This window comes from Chaetodon trifascialis, chromosome 22, assembly GCF_039877785.1.
Source record: "Chaetodon trifascialis isolate fChaTrf1 chromosome 22, fChaTrf1.hap1, whole genome shotgun sequence".
In the NCBI taxonomy this organism is placed as follows: domain Eukaryota; kingdom Metazoa; phylum Chordata; class Actinopteri; order Chaetodontiformes; family Chaetodontidae; genus Chaetodon; species Chaetodon trifascialis.
In genome coordinates this window covers 14,639,987-14,661,082 of record NC_092077.1, presented here as the reverse complement: position 1 = coordinate 14,661,082, position 21,096 = coordinate 14,639,987, and the positions used below count along the sequence as shown (strand labels likewise).

Below are 21,096 nucleotides of genomic sequence, written 5' to 3'. Positions count from 1 at the left end.
AAGAAGGGAAATCCCACATGCATCTGCATTGCTTCTGTTTCTTTGCTACGTCTTGGGCGTAGCTGCGTACCTGTGGAAGGCATCCAATCAGTGTGCATGTGTAGCTCAGCAAGTTAGATAGTGGATGTATTCGCATTAATCTGAATTTGTGTGTGTGAAAGGGACGAGAACATCACAGTGAAATGCAAATTGTGCCTGGGTGATACAGAAGTGCCTGTGAGCTGTGAAGAGGTCTGCTAGGAGAAGCGCCTGCAAGCAGTGCACATGCTCGTAATCATTTACCGTTAATAAAGGCTGTAATGGGGACATTACATCTGGTATTAGCCTGCAGAGTTTAAGGTTATGGGCTGTAGACTAGGGTATGCAATGATGGTAGAGTCAGTACATGCAAAGGTAGATACAGAAGGCGACACACACTGTGGATAACCAAAATATGCAAAGTAGCAAGTTGGATGTTTCCCTCAGGAGTTGGTGGAGAGCAAACCAGAGCCAAAAGCAGAGTGAACATTGAGCTTAGATCTGCTGGGTGGCAGAAAACATGGCTCCATGAATGCTGACGTTGCTTGCTGTTTTTCTTCATTTGATCGAAATTCATATTGTACAGTTAAAGCAAACCAGGGATTGTAAACAAAAGTCAGGCGGTCTCAAGCTTTACAGTTTCCATTTGCCGGATGAGATTCAAACACATTTGATGTAGAGCTCTTCACCATGAATTTCAGATGCCAACACCGCTGATAAAAGCATGACCTCAGACTGTTTTGCTCTTCATTATGGTTTGCTTCGCTTTATAAGCATGAGCAACCATAAAACTGAACATGTCTAATTCCTAACATTCCTGGTAGAGAAAAGCAAAGCCCTGTTTTTTCAATATTTTTGTTGTGACCATTTATCCTCACTAGCATTGTTGCCACCTGTTTCCAACAAACTCATGTAAAGAACGACATCCTCGTGCATCAGACTGGAGTTGGGAAGGCACATGATGCCAGGAGAAAATATGCCAGAGATGAGTGGGAGGGGTAAAAGGGAAAGACTGGGAGAAAAAGCAGGAAGCCGCAACAAAATTTCCACACCCTGATGTGGGTGGACCCCTCCTGCCCAGAGAACAGAGAGGGCACATTCTCCCCTCCTCCCCTCTATTTCTTCTCTGCCTCCCGTCCCTCCCAGCTCTCTCTTTTTGCTCGGACAATAGGGGCCATGGTGAAACAATGCAAAGAGGAAAGGCCGGGGGTTTGTGTGGCAGCAGTGAGGGGTGGTCTGAGGTGCTGAGAAGGGAACTTGGGTGAGAGGGCCTTGGAGCTTTACGGGGGGGGTCAGAGGAAAGCGATGGAAGCTTTCTTTTCCTGGGTGGGAGAGTTTTGATGAGGGAGACGTATAGAAAATCAGCAGGGATGAGGGGGGGTTGTTGAAGAGGCTGATGTGAGATGGGGACCAGGGATGTGGGGAGGAGAGGGGCACCCAGCGCTGAGGATAACACAGCCACATGGCCCAGGGGCCGAGGGTTATGTTTTTGTGGGACTCAAACGTTTTTCTGCCTGGCTGAGTCTGAAAGTGATCATGCTGAGCCAGGCAGAGAAAATCTCAGGCTTTTTCTGTTGCACACACACACACACACACACACACACACACACACACACACACACACACACACACACACACACATGCTTGGACAGAAGATAAACTTGTTAGCCCAGCTGAAATTAAAGCTGGACTAGTTTGAAAATATCACCAGATATTTAGTTTTATTGACTATCTGTAATAGTTTTTGGCTGAGGATCTGATTCTTCCTTAGATTTATTAGCTCTATCTGTGATGATGGTGTTGCTGTGCAAGCACTGAGCAATGGCCGCTCTGTTGCACATGCACTACACAAAGGACAGGTGTGTGGTGATGGCTGACTAGCCGATGTATTGCCTGGGCATCCCTTCATAGCAGTCAGGAGGAAAGAGTTACTTTATACAAATATGAATGTAGTTGAACTACCAGCAAGCTTCTGCAAAATGTAGCAAAACTACTCCCAAACACTGACCACAGTATCCCAGTTTATAGTTAAAGCCTTATACATACAGGCTTCTGAAGCAAGGGTATCATATTAGATGTGCAACATATAATCATGACACAAAATTCCTGCCACAACTGGGATATTACTGTGCATGCACACACCCTCCTTGAATTCTAGCAAAGCCAAAAATACTCTTATATTCCATACTTACTGTACTCATACTGAAGGTCAAACATGAAACAGAAGTACTGGAACATATAAGGCAGTTTGTGTGCGTTGCTGGGAGAAGGTGCATATGACTGCAGAAAATAGATCCAGGGAAGAAAAGGAGGAAAAAAGAGAAAGTGGTCGAGGATGTGATGACCTAAAACTGCCTCTGCTGCCCATGTGTGAAAAAATGCACAGACCCGATCACCACTGTGACAGCCATGTTACACTCACCGGCACATAACACTCTCATGACAGCTCACATTTACAGCAAGCGACGCCGAGATGAGCTGCCGGTGATGTCAGAAAAGACGTTTTCATGGTTTTAAAGCCACAGGAGAAAAAGTAGACTTAATGCAAGTAACACAGATGAGATTTAAGATTAGAATTAATATGAAACCACTGAGCCACCAGTTGGAAACATTTGTGCAGTGCAGCCAAGCTTTATTCAAACCTAAATAACTGTTTTGAATGGGACAGTTTATGATAATACCAACTTCAGGGGAATTCAGAGTGGAAGGCTGAAGGTTACCGGGCTGAAGGAAACATCAGGTACAGAATAAAATCTCTTGAAACAGATTGATGTACTTGTACTTTCCTAGAGCATTTACTTTATACTTGTAGTCCCCTACATTTTAGAGGAAAATATGTTATTTTTTTCTGACAACTGTAGTTTCGAGTTGCTTTGCAGATGAAGGTTCAAAACCTGCAATGAGCTGAAAGAATCCAAAATATTTTCATGGAGTGAAATAAGCCACCTCAGAGGATATAAAATGAGTGAAAGTAGCTCTTCTCACATGGTAATGCATCAGTGATTATGAGATAATATTGTAGCATATAAATGTGACACTGACAGAGCCCATTATGACTGATTTGTGAGTAATTTTACACTTTAACTGTAACTAACACTGAGGCCGCCATCAAAGATGACACCAAAGATGACATGTGGGGTAGTTTCCACTTTTCAGAAACAATTAAACAAACAAGATGGACTGAACACATTCATTTTAGTGGTCCACACTGAAGTAGTCTCTTTTCTCTGTGGACCAGCTGTGTTAACCTCTGGCTCCATCTCGTGGTGCTGAAATGTCTTGCAGTTACTTGATGAGTAGACCAAACAGATTTCATGACATCCTGATGTTTCCCTGTTTTTACATATGTCCACAGGCTTCTTGAACCTTCAACTTTTTCTCAAAGACACTCTCTTAAACTGTTGTTTGTCTCTTGTTCTGATGTTTCAGGGTACAAGGTTCATTTATTTGTCATTGTACAACACAGGTACAACACAATTAAAGGACAGCTATATTCCCTTTATGCTCCTCACAGAACAATAATGACAAAAATGGATGAATGAATAAAAGGTCCAAAAATGAAAAGTTTCTATGGTGAAGTGCAGAGGATGAGTTCAGAAATCTCACAGCCTGATGGAAGAATCTTAAAAAAAAAAAATCAAAACAAAACAAAAAAAAGGAGCCCATGTGTTCCTGGATTAGCTCCGCCTACTAAATGTGTCATCATGTGTGCAGCCAATGGGATTGAAGTGGCTTTGATGTAGTTCTAGATTGGAATTGGAATTGTAGTTCTAGAATGGTATTGGCAATAAATACTGCTGCAAACCCCAGCAGAGCAGTATCGACCTTGGATTTACACACAAGAGAGATACGCGTTCCACAGTGCAGATTATTACATCGATTCATTTATTGATTGATTATTATTCTGCTACTGACGAACACATCGTACTACGAGATTGTCTACTACAGGTGACTAGTGTCTACTACAGAGAACTGCTTTCTACTACAGACAACTGCTCTCTGCTACAGACAACTACAGCCTACTAGACAGTCCAATGGCGGAGAGAGGCAACCCCAGAAGCCACCAAAGGGGTCCATTGGCTGGTCCTGCTCGTCAGGCCCCTCCAAACCATTCCGCTGAATTCGTCCATCTGCAAAATGCCTTTCATCGCAGTCAGAGCCAGATCAACCATCTGAAGATCCAGTTGAACCAGGTGTGGTATCAGAGGGATCAACTGAGCACTGAAAAGAAGAGACTCAGCTACAGAGTCTCCAACTTGGAAAGAGAAATTTGCAGACGGGATGAGCTTCTGAAAGCCAGCAAGGAGATGAGGGAGATGGCAGAGAACCAGGAGAGACTGCAGATGACGGTGAACCATCTGGAGCAGCAGCTCCAACAGAGGGACACCGAAATCGTGGATCTCAAAAGGGAGAAAGACCATCTCTCTGACAAGCTCAAAGAGGCCGCAGATGCCACAGAAGCTCTCGAGGAGAAGCTCGCAGAGCAGCTGGTCAAGAGCGAACAGACCTGGTGCCAGGAGAAGAGCGAGATGGAGGGGAACCAGGAGAGACTGCAGATGACGGTGAACCATCTGGAGCAGCAGCTCCAACAGAGGGACACCGAAATCGTGGATCTCACAAAGGAGAAAGACTCTCTCTCTGACAAGCTCAAAGAGGCTGCAGACCACACAGAAGCTCTTGAGGAGGAGCTCCTACAGCAGCTGGTCAAGAGCGAACAGACCTGGTGCCAGGAGAAGAGCGAGATGGAGGAGAACCAGGAGAGACTGCAGATGACGGTGAACCATCTGGAGCAGCAGCTCCAACAGAGGGACACCGAAATCGTGGATCTCACAAAGGAGAAAGACTCTCTCTCTGACAAGCTCAAAGAGGCTGCAGACCACACAGAAGCTCTTGAGGAGGAGCTCCTACAGCAGCTGGTCAAGAGCGAACAGACCTGGTGCCAGGAGAAGAGCGAGATGGAGGAGAACCAGGAGAGACTGCAGATGACGGTGAACCATCTGGAGCAGCAGCTCCAACAGAGGGACACCGAAATCGTGGATCTCACAAAGGAGAAAGACTCTCTCTCTGACACGCTCTGCGAGGCACCAAAGGAGGCAGCGGCAAAGAAGAAACGCAGCTTCTGGTCTCACCTGAACTTCCTTAAGGCTGGACAGACAGAGGAAGACAAGGTAGAGATGAAGGAGCGGAAAAAGAAAGACAAACAAGAGAAGCGGGAGAGGAAAAGGAAAGAAAAGCAAGAGAGGAAGGACAAGAACAAGAACAAGAGTGAGGTTTAGAGGGGGGAACTGATTTGTACATACACTTAGTTTTGATTTGTTAGCCTCAATAGGCTTAGGGGTGCTTTTCCCTTGTATTTTGGTTCTCGTTTTGTTTCCATTTGAATAGTAGGCCTCATTTAGGAGGGTTTTGTTTTCCATTTTGTTTGGTGTGGTATTTAGGTAGTTCTCTTTTAGTTAGTATTATTTAAGCTCTTCCTTTTGAAGAGATCTCTTTTAGTTCAAGTTAATTAAGCTCTCACTTTTAGAGAGTTCTCTTTTGGTTAGTATTACTTAGTTCTCTTTTATATTTAGGTAAACTCTCATTTTAGAGAGTTCTCTTTTGGTTTGTATTACTTAGTTCTCTTTTATATTTAGGTAAACTCTCATTTTTAGAGAGTTCTCTTTTGGTTTGTATTACTTAGTTCTCTTTTATATTTAGGTAAACTCTCATTTTAGAGAGTTCTCTTTTAGTTTGTATTACTTAGTTCTCTTTTATATTTAGGTAAACTCTCATTTTAGAGAGTTCTCTTTTGGTTTGTATTACTTAGTTCTCTTTTATATTTAGGTAAACTCTCATTTTAGAGAGTTCTCTTTTGGTTAGTATTACTTAGTTCTCTTTTATATTTAGGTAAACTCTCATTTTAGAGAGTTCTCTTTTGGTTTGTATTACTTAGTTCTCTTTTATATTTAGGTAAACTCTCATTTTAGAGAGTTCTCTTTTAGTTAGTATTACTTAGTTCTCTTTTATATTTAGGTAAACTCTCATTTTAGAGAGTTCTCTTTTGGTTAGTATTACTTAGTTCTCTTTTATATTTAGTTAAACTCTCACTTTTAGAGAGTTCTCTTTTGGTTTTGATTTTTTCATTTGTTTGAAAAGCACCCACTTGCTCTTTTCGTTGTCTTGCCTTTCGCCTTTTGCGATTCAAAACAATTTTGAATACTTGAATACTGAATACTGATCAACTGGGGACTGAAAAGAAGAGACTCAGCTACAGTGTCTCCGACTTGGAAAGAGACATTTGCAGACGGGATGAGCTTCTGAAAGCCAGCTCTCAAGAGATCAAGTCCCCAGTCCCAGCTGGAACAGGCAGAAACCATCCAGCGCAAAGAGATGAGCGAGATGGAGGAGAACCAGGAGAGACTGCAGATGACGGTGAAACATCTGGAGCAGCAGCTTCTCTCCTGAATGTCTGTCCCTGCCGGTGACCAGAGACCGTCTGTGTGCTGCTCAACGGGCTGATCCTACACTACAGAAGTGCTTCTCAAGGGTGAGTGCAGACAAAGCAAGTGGTGAGAATGTGGTTTATCTGCGTGATAACAATGTTTTGGTGCGTAAGTGGTCGACCCTCCCCCACCCCCCCAAGCCGAAAATTTTTGTTTTGGCCAGTCCCTCGTTGGACAAGTTGGGCTGCTGCCGCAAAGATGATCTGGCTCAAATTGCGAGTTACTTCAGTCTCTCGTTCCCCAAACAAATTCTTAAAAATGAGCTTAAAGCTCTCGTTCTTGATAAGCTGGTAGAGTTAGAGATCCTCCTGGTGCCGGCACAACCAGGGCCAGTGATGCTGGAGGGTGATCCTCCCGGTGCTCTAACAGTCTCAGTAGCAGAGACTGGAACGGCTGAGCGGCCGCAAACTCCGTTGACGCTGCCTCGGTATGAACCGCTGTCTATTAGTACTGACTCCAGAGTGGAGGCGAAGCTGAACGTACAGCTTGCACGTCGCCTGATGGAAGCTCAGGAAAAGGCACAGGAGAGGCAGTTCCAGCTGGAGACAAAACGGCTGGAAATCGAGGCTGACAAAGCCGTGCGGCTACGCCAGCTAGAGCCCGAGGCTCACCCCTAGCGAGCTGGGTCGTAACAAAAAGTGGTGTCTCGTCCGGGATATCTGTTCAAAGATTCCCGGACAAGTTGGACTGCTGCCGCAAAGATGATCTGGCTCAAATTGCGGGTGGAGTTAGAGATCCTCTTGGTGCTGGCTCAACCAGGGCCAGCAATGCTGGAGAGTGATCCTACCGGTGCTAAAACAGTCTCAGTAGCAGAGACTAGAACGGCTGAGCGGCCGCAAACGCTGTTCACGCTGCCTCGGTACGAACCGCTATTAGTACTGACTCCAGAGTGGAGGCGAAGCTGAACGTACAGCTTGCACGTCGCCAGATGGAAGCTCAGGAAAAGGCACAGGAGAGGCAGCTCCAGCTGGAGACAAAACGGCTGGAAATCGAGGCTGACAAAGCCGTGCGGCTACGCCAGCTAGAGCCCGAGGCTCACCCTTAGCGAGCTGGGTCATAACAAAAAGTGGTGGCTCGTCCGCTGTCTATTAGTACTGACTCCAGAGTGGAGGCGAAGCTGAACGTACGGCTTGCACGTCGCCAGATGGAAGCTCAGGAAAAGGCACAGAAGAGGCAGTTCCAGCTGGAGATAAAACAGCTGCAAATTCGCTGATGCCCCGGGTATGTCTCCTTCCTCTACCACTTCTCAAAAACCTTTTGACATTAGCAAACATATTGCTGTAGTTCCTGTGTTCCGAGAAACTGAAGTAGACTCGTACTTTGCAGCCTTTGAACGCATCGCTACGGCATTGCAGTGGCCGCCAGATGTGCGGTGTCTCCTGTTGCAGTGTAAGGTGCATGGGAAAGCTCAGGAAACTGTAGCTGCGCTCCCAGTGGAGGACAGCCTCCACTACGATTCGGTTAAAGCTGCAATTTTACGTGCTTATGAGCTGGTCCCTGCAGCACAGACAGAAATTTGGAAAGCATAAAAAAGTATGGCAAGCCGTTCCTGCCAGAAATACGCCACATTCAGTTGCGTTTCAACTGCATTATGGCGTAAAAAACGCTGTTTTTTTCAGACTTCACGCCGTTTTTATGGCGTAATGCGCAATAAGAACGCGTAATGAAGTCCTCCGAGAACGCGCGTAAAAAACGCGGTTTTGTGCATCACAACGCGCGTAAAAAGGCGTTTCCCTCGTATGATAATAATCTCCATCCTTCTTTTCTCTCAGCCACTCAACTTGAAGTGTCTGCGCCCAATTGCTGATCAAGACAAGCAGACCAAATCAGTGGAGCGCAGATCTCCTTTGTGGCAAAGTGTGTCCTAACCCACCTTGTAGTTTCTCATAGGTTAATTTTGGGTGATAGGCAGGAAAATATCCCATAAATGAACTTTGTCGTTATTTTAAATTCCTCTTCCATGCATCGTTTATTTTGTTTTTCTTGGTCGATGCTTTTAGGTCATTGTTGGTTTTCACTGGTTTCTCTGTGGAGAAATAAGTGTGGAAGTTGTGCGGTGCTTAGGGTTCTGGACTTTGAAGCAGGAATCATTTTAGCTTGCAGGTACGAATCCCCTGAGTGTTTACTTGAACCCTTCGCGGGGTTTTTTGGTCGTTTCTTGTTTGTTTCTTTTCCTCCGTCATGCACCACGCTGCTATATTGTGATGTATTTGTTTGGATTAACCCACTGACTTTGCAGCCCTGTCTGAGTAAACAAGATGGCAGAAACCTGTGTGCACTCCTCTCAGTCTCACTCCCCTTCCATGCATTGTTCCAATATATAGACATTTTGGCTACACACACACACACACACGCACGCGAGCACACACACACGCACGCACATGTGTGTGTATGCGCGTGTGCCTTTGTGTGTGAGTGTGTAGCCAAAATATATGTCAAAAATTCTAACAATGCATGGAGGGGGAGTTTAGACAGAAATGAGAGGAGTGCACACAGGTTTCTGCCATCTTGTTCACTAACACAGGGCTGCAAAGTCAGGTTTATATCCAAACAAATACATCACAAAATAGCAGCATGGTGCATGACAGAGTAAAGGAAACAAACAAGAAACGACCAAAAATCCCTGCGAAGGGTTCAAGTGACCAATTCCACTCACGGGGTTCGTACCTGCAAGCTAAGATGATTGTTGCTTCAAAGTCCAGAGCTCTGACCACTGTACACCTTCTTCACTTCACACTCCATGGAGGAACCAGTGAAAATCAACAATGACCTAAAAGCATTGACCAGAATACATAAAATGAACGATGCATGGAAGAGGAATTTAAAATAAGGACGAAGTTCATTTATGGGATATTTTTCCTGCCTATCACCCAAAATTAACCTACGAGAAACTACAAGGTGGGTTAGGACACACTTTGCCACAAAGGAGATCTGCGCTTCACTGATTTGGTCTGCTTGTCTTGATCAGCGATTGGATGCAGATACTTCAAGTTGAGTGGCTGAGAGAAAAGAAGGATGGAGATTATTTTCATACTAGGGAAACATCGTTTTTACGCGCGTTCTGGGAGGATTTCATTACGCGTAAAAAGCGGCGTCCTTTTTGCGCATTACGGCGTAAAAAAACGGCGTGAAACAACGCGACTGAATGTGGTGTATTTCTGGCAGGAACGGCTTGCTCGCTGCTCCTGATCTTTCTCGCCTTTTCGGGTTGGGGGTGGATGCCAGTGCTGCGGGTGCAGGTGCTGTGTTGTTGCGAGAGGATGTGGATGGGGTCGACCACCAGGTGGGTTGCTTTTCCCGAGCGTTCCAAGCTAGATATTCCCCCGTGGAAAAAGAAACCCTTGCTTTGTTGTTGGCACTTCACTTCACTTTGACGTGTACGTCTAGCCCGTTGCAGTCTTCACCTACCACAACCCGACCATCTCTCTGACACGGAAAACCGATGCAAAGACAGAGGAGAAGATCGAGTCTTTCAACGGCTGCGTCGGTGAGAAGAAGAGTGATGGTGACAATATCAACATACAACATACAATTGTGATTTTGAAAATGAAAAAAATAAATAAATAAGAAATCTATCATTTTGAAAAAGGTATGTGTCTGTGAATGAAGCCGTACAATATAAGAAGAACTGTAAGATATTATGATGGTTATAAAGAAGACGAGCTGGTGTGTCATCAAATATGGTTTTTTGAGTGGCTCTAGATTTCAACAAGACAAAAGTCCTGTTTGGACAGGATTAACTTTACCTAATATGTCCTCCCAAATGGTAAATAACAGGAGCTGCTTCTGTACTGCTCAGTGGTGTAATGTACAGAAGAACATTTACTCAAGTTTGAGGTACTTGTACTTAACTTTAGTTAAGTTATGAATGCTGGGATATTTGTACCAGCTGACACAGCCCTCTGCAATGGGCATGTCCAGAACATCACTAGGAATGGTAACTTCTTCTTAGATAGCAGCTGCAACATGATAACGATGAGCACATGAATGCATCAATAATAATAATCCAATATATAACAGAAATGATTGTGAAATGGTCCACTCTGCATAATGAGCACTTTTAATGTTGGTACTGTAAATCAGGTTTTGGACGCAGGCTTTTTACACTGTGGGATTTGTACCTTTGAGGAAGTAAAAGATATCAGTACTTCACTGAATGCTTCGTCGTCAGAGATATGAAGTTCAGGGGAAGTTTTCTACTTTTGTTTCACTGTCTAAGCAGAAAAACTCATCTGGGGGCTCATTTTATGTTCACCCTCCATGCGGTGATGGTCCGTGTATTTACTTCCCAAGCCCATAAAAACGCAAGCACGAAGAAGAAGAGGAGGAAGAAGAAGCTGTTCTTTAGACGAGCCGCCGGTGCTGTGGCTTCACCCTTCACCGACCAACGTGACCGTCCAGACAGTCCTGGAGGACCGCGGCTCCCCTGCAGCTTTGATTGCATCAGAATGGGGAACGTGCTGCTCTCCACAGGGTAATACAGAGATTTGCCGCTGTGATGTTGCTTGTATGTGACCTTTTGCGGAACTTTATGAGCAGCAGATGAGAGTCCAAATTGTTCCGTGTCGCTTGGCGCAAAGTGGAGCATGATGGTATCATATTAGATGTGCAACATATAATCATGACACAAAAATCCTGCCACAACTGGGATATTACTGTGCATGCACACAGCCTCCTTGAATTCTAGCAAAGCCAAAAATATTCTTATATTCCATACTTACTGTACTCATACTGAAGGTCAAACATGAAACAGAAGTACTGGAACATATAAGGCAGTTTGTGTGCGTTGCTGGGAGAAGGTGCATATGACTGCAGAAAATAGATCCAGGGAAGAAAAGGAGGAAAAAAGAGAAAGTGGTCGAGGATGTGATGACCTAAAACTGCCTCTGCTGCCCATGTGTGAAAAAATGCACAGACCCGATCACCACTGTGACAGCCATGTTACACTCACCGGCACATAACACTCTCATGACAGCTCACATTTACAGCAAGCGACGCCGAGATGAGCTGCCGGTGATGTCAGAAAAGACGTTTTCATGGTTTTAAAGCCACAGGAGAAAACGTAGACTTAATGCAAGTAACACAGATGAGATTTAAGATTAGAATTAATATGAAACCACTCAGCCACCAGTTGGAAACATTTGTGCAGTGCAGCCAAGCTTTATTCAAACCTAAATAACTGTTTTGAATGGGACAGTTTATGATAATACCAACTTCAGGGGAATTCAGAGTGGAAGGCTGAAGGTTACCGGGCTGAAGGAAACATCAGGTACAGAATAAAATGTCTTGAAACAGATTGATGTACTTGTACTTTCCTAGAGCATTTACTTTATACTTGTAGTCCCCTACATTTTAGAGGAAAATATGTTTTTTTTTTCTGACAGCTGTAGTTTCGAGTTGCTTTGCAGATGAAGGTTCAAAACCTGCAATGAGCTGAAAGAATCCAAAATAAGCCACCTCAGAAAAAAAAAAAAAAAAAAAAAAAAAAAAAAACTCATCTATGGGCTCATTTTATGTTCACCCTCCATACCAGTTGGTGGCGGTGATGGTCCGTGTATTTATTTTCCAAGCCCATAAAAACGCAAGCACGAAGAAGAGGAGGAAGCAGAAGCTGTTCTTTAGACGAGCCGCCGGTGCTGTGGCTTCACCGACCAACGCGACCGTCCAGACAGTCCAGAAGGACCGCGGCTCCCCCGCAGCTTTGAGCGCATCAGAATGGGAAACATGCTGCTCTCCACAGGGTAATACAGAGATTTGCCGCTGTGATATTGCTTGTGTGTGACCTTCTTTTGCGGAACTGGCTTGATGGAGAAAAAAAAAGGTACTCTGATGCTGAGCATTTTTATTAGCAGCAGATTAGAGTCCAAATTGTTCCATGTCGCTTGGCGCAAAGTGGAGCATGATGCGGTGCTTGACAGCCCAGCTCCACTCCTGAGAGCTGCGTCCCTCTTTTACAGATAGCAAGGCAACCCGTGAATGCACTGCGGATTTATGGGATGTCTTCCCCAGTCACTGAACGGGAACCATCAAAAAGACCGTTCAGTTTATTATTTGAGGCCTTTAAGCTTCATATTTGTGTGGAACAGCTGGAGACACAGTGAGCTGAATACACAGCGCTGCTTCAGGTGCCACATTCTGACATGGAGTTTCATATATTTAATATTAACATAGATTCTTTTATGCACAGTCAACAAATAGTGGTTTTACAGTATTTTCTGTCTTTGTCAGGTTTAAAGGCTTGATTGAGCGAAATGGTAACATTTTTCAATAAACGAGTCGTTTTCAGGATTTCTTTATTCTGTTTTTGTTTTTTTTAATTTTCACTTCAGACCCTTGATGGAAGAAGGCTGAGAGGAGAGACAGAAAACTGAAAGAAATTCATTGTGACATTTTATTTCTATTCAAAACTAACAAAAAATAACTGCAGCAATACCAAACCTTTAGGTTTGGCTCTCAGGAGGACGAATACAGTCATGGAAACCATTCAGTTGTGTGCGAGTGAATCATTTTTCATCTTGATTTTGTCTTTTTTTTTTTTTTTGTCTTGTTTTTCAGGTTCTTCGGGACTGATGTCATACCTAAACAAGTCAGTGGAGCTAAGTTCATAATCAGGAGGATCAGCAGCGGCATAACTTACTATTACACTCCGTTCTCATTCAGTGACTCTCAAATGACCCCTCCCCCTCGGTCAGTCTCAGCCCCGTCACCCTCCCCCCCTTCTGCCAGCGACTCCTCCTCTCCCCTGCTCTCTGATTCACCGTCACACACACCTGTCTCCTCCCAAAACCAATCAGATTCCGCCTCACCTTCCCGTCCCCTTCTGCTTCTCTTCTCCTGGCTCGGGGCCCAGCCGGCGGCGGTGGCCAAGTACAGGAACCTTTACTTGGACCGTGGCATGGATGTCCTCGTGGTTAGGAGCAGCGTGATGCACTTCCTGTGGCCTCGGTGGGGGCTCGACTACGGACTGGAGGTTTTGACGGTTCTGGAGGAGCCTCAGTTCTCAGGGAGGGTGGTGCTGGTCCACGCCTCCTCCATTGGTGGCTTCACTTTCTCCCAGATCCTCGTCCACATTGCTCGTGGACCAAAGGAACATGCTGGCCTGGCCAAGAGGGTGATGGGCCAGATCTATGACAGCTTAGTGGTTGGCACTCTGGAGCACATGGCGATAGGTGAGTCAGTGATCCAGCTCAGGTTACTCTTGTGTTGGACATGTGTGTCAACTCTTTAAATAATTCATTTGCCAGCCGACCTACAGCTCTTCTCCAGTTGTCAGGAGTCCAAGAATTATTTTTGGCATCTTGTTTTTTAAGCTCCCCTTGTGACCGTGTCTGCAGACAGTTCACACTTCCATCAGTTCACATACATATGAGTAAAGAGTACAGATTGCGAGCCATTGGTCGAATTGAATCCATGGCAACGTTATACTTCCTGCCAACATCCCCCAAAGCAATATGGGACGTGTAGTTACAAAGCTTAGCTCATGAGAGTCATTCAAATAGAATCAAGATATATGTGATATGTAACTCTTAATTATGAACTATAACCCTCTGTCTTGTTATTTAGGCCTTGGCAAGACTCTGGTGCCACGTTTCGAGGGTTTTGTCAAAAACACCGCCATGCTTTACTTCTGGCTCTTCAAAACTCACACAGCAGACTTCTACGACAACAGCATCCACGTTTTCCACAACAGCCCCATTACTGCACCGGCCCTCTTCTTCTTCAGCGAAAACGATCCCCTGTGCGACCCAGTGGTCATGGAAAAGTGTATTAACTACTGGAGGAAGAGGGGCGTGACCGTGGTGGACAGGAAGTGGAAGGAGTCGATACATGCAGCCCACATGCGATGCCACCCAGAAGACTACCTATCTACCCTGGAGAAATTCTTGAACTCGCTGCCAATTTCTTGCATTTCAGTGCAAACAGTTGGGGGAGTGAATGCCTAGTTTGACTGAATTTTAAAACCGTAAACTGCTCTTTGATTTCAGAGAAGTTGCTTTGGTTATTTTGTCATGCAGCTTTTGGTATCGTTAGCAGAGTAAATTAACAAAGATACAACATTTATTCTCCTCTTAGCACAATCAGTTGTTTGACTTTGTTGTCAAGGATGCATCTTGAGAGATATTTAATTTATTGTTGTGAAGGTTATATTATGTGATGCTTGTTTTGCACAGAATGTATTCATGAATTGGACTTGGACTTGATACCAGAGAGGTTTCTGCACATTATGTCAAGTAAAATTGTTGCTGACAGCACCTCTGTTCTTGTCGTTGCTCTATTTGTTTCAGCCGCAAAGCACCAAGATACACAAATTTCACACATCAGATCTACATTTACAATGCATTGTGGGATTTTGTTTGTTTGTGAAGGTGATCAGTCAGACAGCAAGCAATTTTGAACAGGCATGATGTAGGGCAGCTAAATAGAGTAGATTTAGCTAATTTTTGGACTGATCCAAGACCTGATCTCATGTAGTGGTGAGAAAGACAGCATGTTGTGTGTTTTGTGGCACACACAGTCCTATGGGAGTGCACAGCAGAAATGACCCATGAGAGGAAAACTCATGAGTGTGCAAAATTGGCAGCAGTTAACTGCAGTGGGTATAAAAAAGGCCCCAAAGCAGGAAGTGGAAAAACATGGCCGACATTGCACCCAGTTCCAGTGAATGGCTGTGGATTGTAAAACAGATGAGTGACTGGGGAAAACATGGGTAAGTACTCAATCCCAAACCGATGATGGGGGACACAAAGCTCTGTGAAGCACTCTATGAAGCAATTTTGCTGAAATGCTTAACAGTTTTGAAGCATTTTATGCAGTCAAAATGGCGACATCTGGTGATTAAACGTAGGCATTGCTTTTGTATGGATGAATTTAAACAGACCACGATGAAACAAAATACGAGTGGGTTCACTGCTTTAAAGTTTTTGATAAAGCTTGTACAATTATAACGGATCACTTTAAAACCACTAGTCTTTAAGAAACTGAGGCAGATTAACAGAAACACCCCGTATTCAAATCCCACGCAACAGTTCCGTGATACGTATTGTGACGTAGCTACGTCGTCCGAGCAGTTGAACGTGTCGTTTTGAGTGGTCACGTGATTTTTGAGCTGCGCGTCGGTATCTTTTTGCTGTGTTTCTGTAATGACATGTCGTTTCTGTGTCGAATAGTCAGCTTCTAGAGTACCATAACTAATATAAACTGGTGACGATGTAGACAGAAATGGTGACACACTGTTTGCTAGCATGAGGTAGCTGAAAAAGCTCTGTTGGTATGTTTGGTGGACTGAGCTGCATGAAAATGGCAGCACTGTTGATAGCCGCGATATGATGCTAGCTGCTGGTAGCTAGCATGTTGTTGGGTAATGGTGTCAGAGACAGGCATATGCTTTGATATTTGCCAGTGTGAAGGATCTGAAAGAGTATTTGCTTACAGCTGTTTGGGTGCTAGTTAGGTTACGGTGGTGGTTTGGATCATTTGGTTGCTCAGGCAGCACCTTAATTAGCTTAGCATGGTAACTGTGGATGACTGAGAGTGGCTTAGTGGGTTGATTTGGTACCACCGACAGCAGCATGCATGTTAGCTAGCATGCTATTAGCTGATGGTAACTGATGATGTGGACATGGAAATTGTCTGCTCCAGAAAAATGTGTGGGTGCAGGTTAAGAGGGGGGTATTCTGGGACCCTTGAGGACCTTGTTGACCCCTCTCGATGTTGTCGGTCCAACAGCTGGGTGCCCACCTGATGATCTAGACTTGTCTGCACAATCACACTCAAATACATACTGAGAACATGAATACACTGGCACAAGTCGTTCCTTCACACTCACAAGTAACATGATATTCCCTCATCCCACAGTCCGACCCACATGCTCTTGTTGGTTCATACGTACTTACATACAGTATGTATGCAGGCTAGTTCTCTCATGTTGTCCCCACTGGAATCCCTGCTTGCACATGTTTGCCACAACTCTTAACTGTTTCATAAATGCCTCATGAATCATAAATGTTCTCACAGATATCATTAGATTGCTTTAATAGTTTCACACATTGCCCTTTCTATGATCTTTCCATGTCTGGGGGGTACATCTCACATTTCTTGGCAGAGTTTTGAATTCTATTTCCAGCTTTGACAAATACATAGTTTATGTTAGAATGATTTTTATTCTAATTTTTTTTTTTGTAATAGTATTTGTTGAATCTCCTATCTTTTGTTCAAAACCAGAGAGAATGAGTAAGTGTCATGTGAGTTACACAACACATGTTAGATATGATGTTTAGACCTACATTCTCATGTTGCTCTTTGGAAGATATGAGCACTTAGCAAACAGCTGTGGGATCTTTCTTTCCAGTCATCACAACCAAAATACGAATGAACAGTCTTTATGCCTCAAGTGAAATACTTTTACCTCGTTTCTTTTCCCCGTCTTTAACAGTTTCAATCGGTAATCCTGGTTCTGGATTGCGTTGTACAGTACGTCAAAGTTTTTAGTGTATTTTGTGCCTAAAAAAATCCTGATTTTTCATTGCAATTTGACTGATGACTATGACTGATTTTTTTTTTTTTTTTTTTTTAATTAAATGTATTTATTTTGCCACAAAATGCACTGTTACATTTCAGCTTTTACTTTCAATTGTGAATTATTGATTTTGAGCTCATCCTGTAACCTTAGGTTGTCGGGAACAACACAGCACATCACAGTACTCGCCTCTGTGTCCTAAGGGTGAGGTGTTCAGGGCACTGTAACACTTTCCAGCTGTGTGTGTGTGTGTGTGTGTGTGTGTGTGTGTGTGTGTGTGTGTGTGTGTGTGTGTGTGTGTGTGTGTGTGTGTGTGTGTGTGTGTGTGTGTGTGTGTGAGACAGACAGACAGACAGACAGACAAGGCCGCGCTGCGCAATTTTGATATGTCTTCATGTGGGTCTGAGTTCAGCCTTTATTGGCACATTCATGTGCTGTAAGAGATGTTTTCTGTACTGAGAAATTTCCGTCCTCTTGTGATTTATTTCATGTTTTATTTTTTCCCATCATGAATCCTATTTTGTATAACTCCTGTAGTTTTTAATCCATCACATACTGAAGAAATAAAGAGCATTAATTGATAAAGATGACCTACTTCAGCATTTTTCAATTTCAGAATGACTAATAAAACAATGTAAGCAATAATGAGTTCAGTCGATAAAATAATAGTACAGTAATTTCCTTTCTGGTGGGCAGAAACTAGAAGTCCTATATGGTCAGCTACAAAATATTAAACAAATATTGTGACATAATTTTGTTTCTAGTCTCATTCTAAGTGGCTACCTTTCTAATTATTATTATTATTATTATAACAAACATTTTGGTGTTATGTTGCCGTAATAGAAACCTTATTTTATATACATTAAATCTGGTATTTAGTGTGGTATCTTGTTTTTCTGTAACATACACGTTATACTAATATAGTGTCTATTTTACAAAAAGACATTTTCAGATTTTATTTCTCAACATCGAAATGTTGAGTTTATCATTCTTATCAATTGATACTTTTACACTTATTTAAAATAAATGTGTAAATATCGGCATTTTAAAAACATCATTTCTTATTTTCATGTCCTCGAGGGGAGTGATTTTTGTGTGGATGAAGGTTAAAACTTAAAAAAAATCACTTTGTTTTCAAAGTAACACACAAATAATGAGATCATTTAAGAATATGCCTTGACCTCAGGAGAAATTGTACAGGCAGGTCTTTATTGAAAAGTTAAGTATAACATGAAATTTCAGCTAAAACGTCTGACATCCTATTGACCATAAGCTTCATTTTTCTCCTTAATAAAATATTACAATAAACGGTGCACTTCAAATCAAATCAACTTTCTGCTACATAATACAATACCCATAGCAACATACAAAACATGATTTAAATTGTAAACCATACTGGAAGAGACGTCTGTTGCTCGATCAAGACATTATATTTAAACACTTCAAATATCATTCAACTTCTATAAATAATAAGTTCACATACGTTTCAAATATTTTTCTTCTACAAAATCATTTCAAAGTCAGAGAATTCAGAGGAAGAGCATTATTGCTGAGAATTAAGTTGAATACATGCAGCACATCACTGTGACAGAAGTCCAGTAACAGAAGTATTCTGAAAAATAGTGCATGCAAAAACACATTACATGGACTACGCTGTGCAAATGAGCCGTTTTATGTGTGCTTTATAGCAGAGCCTGGCACATATGGGTAGTTAAGAGTGGATTTCTCAGCAGACCTTGAGTTTGTCCTTGTTGAGAAGAAGCTTATCCAGGTAGCCTTGCACCTTGGCCAGAATCAGGTGAAGGTGACTGTCGGGGAACATATTGTCTCCGGTCTCTCCTCTGGGTCTGGCTTGGACGGGACAGTCCACTGTCAGGGCGAGGGAGCGCACCCTTCCCTCCAAGCTGGAGACATCAGCCTGGATCTGACTGAGGAGCTCTGTGAAAGGGCTCTGCAGCTCGTTATCCAAAAGTCCAAGATCGTGACTGATACTAGTTAGACCCTCAATGGACGGAGTGCTGAGCTCTATCTGTGGAGCCACCAGCAGCTAAGGAGAAGAAGAACGTGGGCTGCATGTCAGTATGTTGCTCGGTTAACTCGAATAAAAGAAATCAGCCTTTTTTTAATTATGCAGTTTCATATTATTTCATGACCATGTTCTGAGATGCACATCCTTTCTTAAAACACGCTGATTAGAATCTGCTGGAAAACTATGTGCACATCAAGCACTCTACATACCTTTGTCCTTAGTTTCTTAATGTGGACCAGGGTTATCTGAGCTATGTTTATTATGCTGTTTATGGTATTTCTGATGGAGTCTCCCTTTGTGGGAAGACTTGAGCACCCAGGAGCTGCCACAAGAGAGACATAGAGAAGGGCCAGAGGGATTTGCATCCTTAAAAAAAAAAAGAAAAAAAAAAAGAAAACAAATCACAATCTGCATTTGTACAAATACTTAGTATATTTGTTCCTTCAAACATGTTAAGTTGGATAGAAAAAGGGTACCTCCAGTATGATTATTCTTCTATATTTTACAGTAGATAGAATAATAAGAGTCTTACCTGTGTTTTTGGACTTGTGGCTGTGCTGCTGTAACACTGAATGACAGAGATGACACATGCCTCTTTGCAGGTTTCCCCTCATTTAAATAGTCTGCTCTGAACTTGAGTCTTGCCTGGGTCCATTCCCCTCCTCTCTCCTCCCCCGACTCAAACCTGAGCCTGACCCTTACAGGTCAACTTATCAACATGCCCTCATTATGCTGGAAATTCACACCAAAAGCCATAAAAAAAAGATAGATCGCATCGTTCTGACTCAGTCGCCTGGAACTCACACACATCTCGTGTTCTTAGTTTTGTTTTCCTGTAAGAGGATTTTGATTGATGCAGCCAGTTTTTGATGTTACAGCACTGGAAAAATGCGTAGGTCGGTTGTAGCTTGAACTGGCATGATGCAGTGCAAACCCGCTGACACCATGTGCTCAACCAAACAAAACGTAATGAAATGTATGTAAATGCCATTTTATAGAGACAAAAGCAGCAAGAAGAAGTTAAAAATGGAAACATAATGATGCCACGTAAGCAGCTCCTAAAACTACGGTGGTTTCCAGAGGTGTTTTTCAAGGTCTGTCTGAAGGCCTCGTGCTCATGCCGCCAAGCTTTTGACTGTGTTTGTAATCGCTGTGTGTAAAAGAGTACATTCTCTATTTTACCGCATGCTGTAGGAATATCTTTATTCAGTGTTGTCCCAATGGAAGTTCCCTTGTTGTGACCAAAAGCAGAATTTCCAGTGCACCAGTACTGCACCTAGGCTATACTCATCCTCCTCTACTCATGGTGTTTTGTTTTGTTTTTTATAATTTTATTCTTTGCTTGATTGCAAAATTTAGCCTCGGCAGCATGCCGTGCTTAGCTTGTCCCTCCATCAGCGGTGGAGACATCAGGGTGTTAAGAATAACACTGAATGCGCTGACCTATTTCTGAAGTTGGCAAATTTAGTGAGGAGCGGGAACCACCAGCCAACTTTTTAAGCTCCAAGATGGCACTGTGTTAGGTGGCCGCTTGTTGCCTGTCGCTGATGAGCAAACTATGTAGAATAACCATTGTTCCTCAGCAGACAGGGCTGTGAATTAATTATATTCATGTCACTGAGCCATGATCTATTCCAGTAACCTGTTTCTTCTTTGTTCTTCTCACATGCTCGTCTTTCTTGTCCCTGCTGTTGTGTGCACCATCTCCCCTTTAAACTCAGCCCTAATTGTGACGCTGGTCCATATTTGCAAACCCAGTGGCACAAGATTCCCAGACGTTTGATCAATGTCAATGCTTTTGTTGAGAGCGAGAATCATATGATGTAGTTTGCCAAAACAAGCTGTTTCGCTCATCCAGCCTGGCTTGTTGCACTCAAACACATTGGCCCTTTATGATGGGGGAATAACGTGACGCAGATGGAAACGCTTTGCTTCTGAAGCAGATAATATTAGGGAGGCAAAGAAAATAGGGACTGGGGAGGGGCAATTTCTTGGAATACAGGCTTTGGTCAATTCCAGTAAGCTGACATGGCACAGGGCCGACACAGTTC

General features: G+C 43.3%; 3 protein-coding genes across 4 annotated transcripts; 2 read left to right on the top strand and 1 right to left on the bottom strand.

Annotated features, from left to right (window-relative positions):
- Nucleotides 1-4,052: 4,052 nt before the first annotated feature.
- On the top strand, nucleotides 4,053-5,294 carry LOC139350944 (rho-associated protein kinase 1-like). The gene has a single exon (XM_070992620.1). The coding sequence runs from the start codon at nucleotides 4,053-4,055 to the stop codon at nucleotides 5,292-5,294; it is 1,242 nt and encodes a 413-aa protein (XP_070848721.1).
- Nucleotides 5,295-10,895: 5,601 nt separating this feature from the next.
- LOC139350632 (transmembrane protein 53-A-like) lies at nucleotides 10,896-14,749 on the top strand. 2 transcript variants are annotated; one of them, XM_070992128.1, is made up of 3 exons: nucleotides 10,896-10,974; nucleotides 13,056-13,669; nucleotides 14,064-14,749. In XM_070992128.1, exons 1-3 carry the CDS (start codon nucleotides 10,949-10,951, stop codon nucleotides 14,441-14,443), a joined length of 1,020 nt encoding a protein of 339 aa, XP_070848229.1. In that variant the 5' UTR covers nucleotides 10,896-10,948; the 3' UTR covers nucleotides 14,444-14,749. The 2 variants fall into 2 exon arrangements, with proteins under 2 accessions (XP_070848229.1, XP_070848228.1); XM_070992127.1 differs by lacking the exon at nucleotides 10,896-10,974 and adding an exon at nucleotides 12,098-12,241.
- A 3,928-nt stretch (nucleotides 14,750-18,677) lies between these two features.
- Nucleotides 18,678-19,410, bottom strand: lepb (leptin b). Its single transcript, XM_070992374.1, is given in 4 exon segments — nucleotides 18,678-19,063; nucleotides 19,255-19,278; nucleotides 19,280-19,326; nucleotides 19,329-19,410. Coding segments are annotated over 4 exon segments (474 nt in total). The 3' UTR covers nucleotides 18,678-18,742.
- Nucleotides 19,411-21,096: the final 1,686 nt, after the last annotated feature.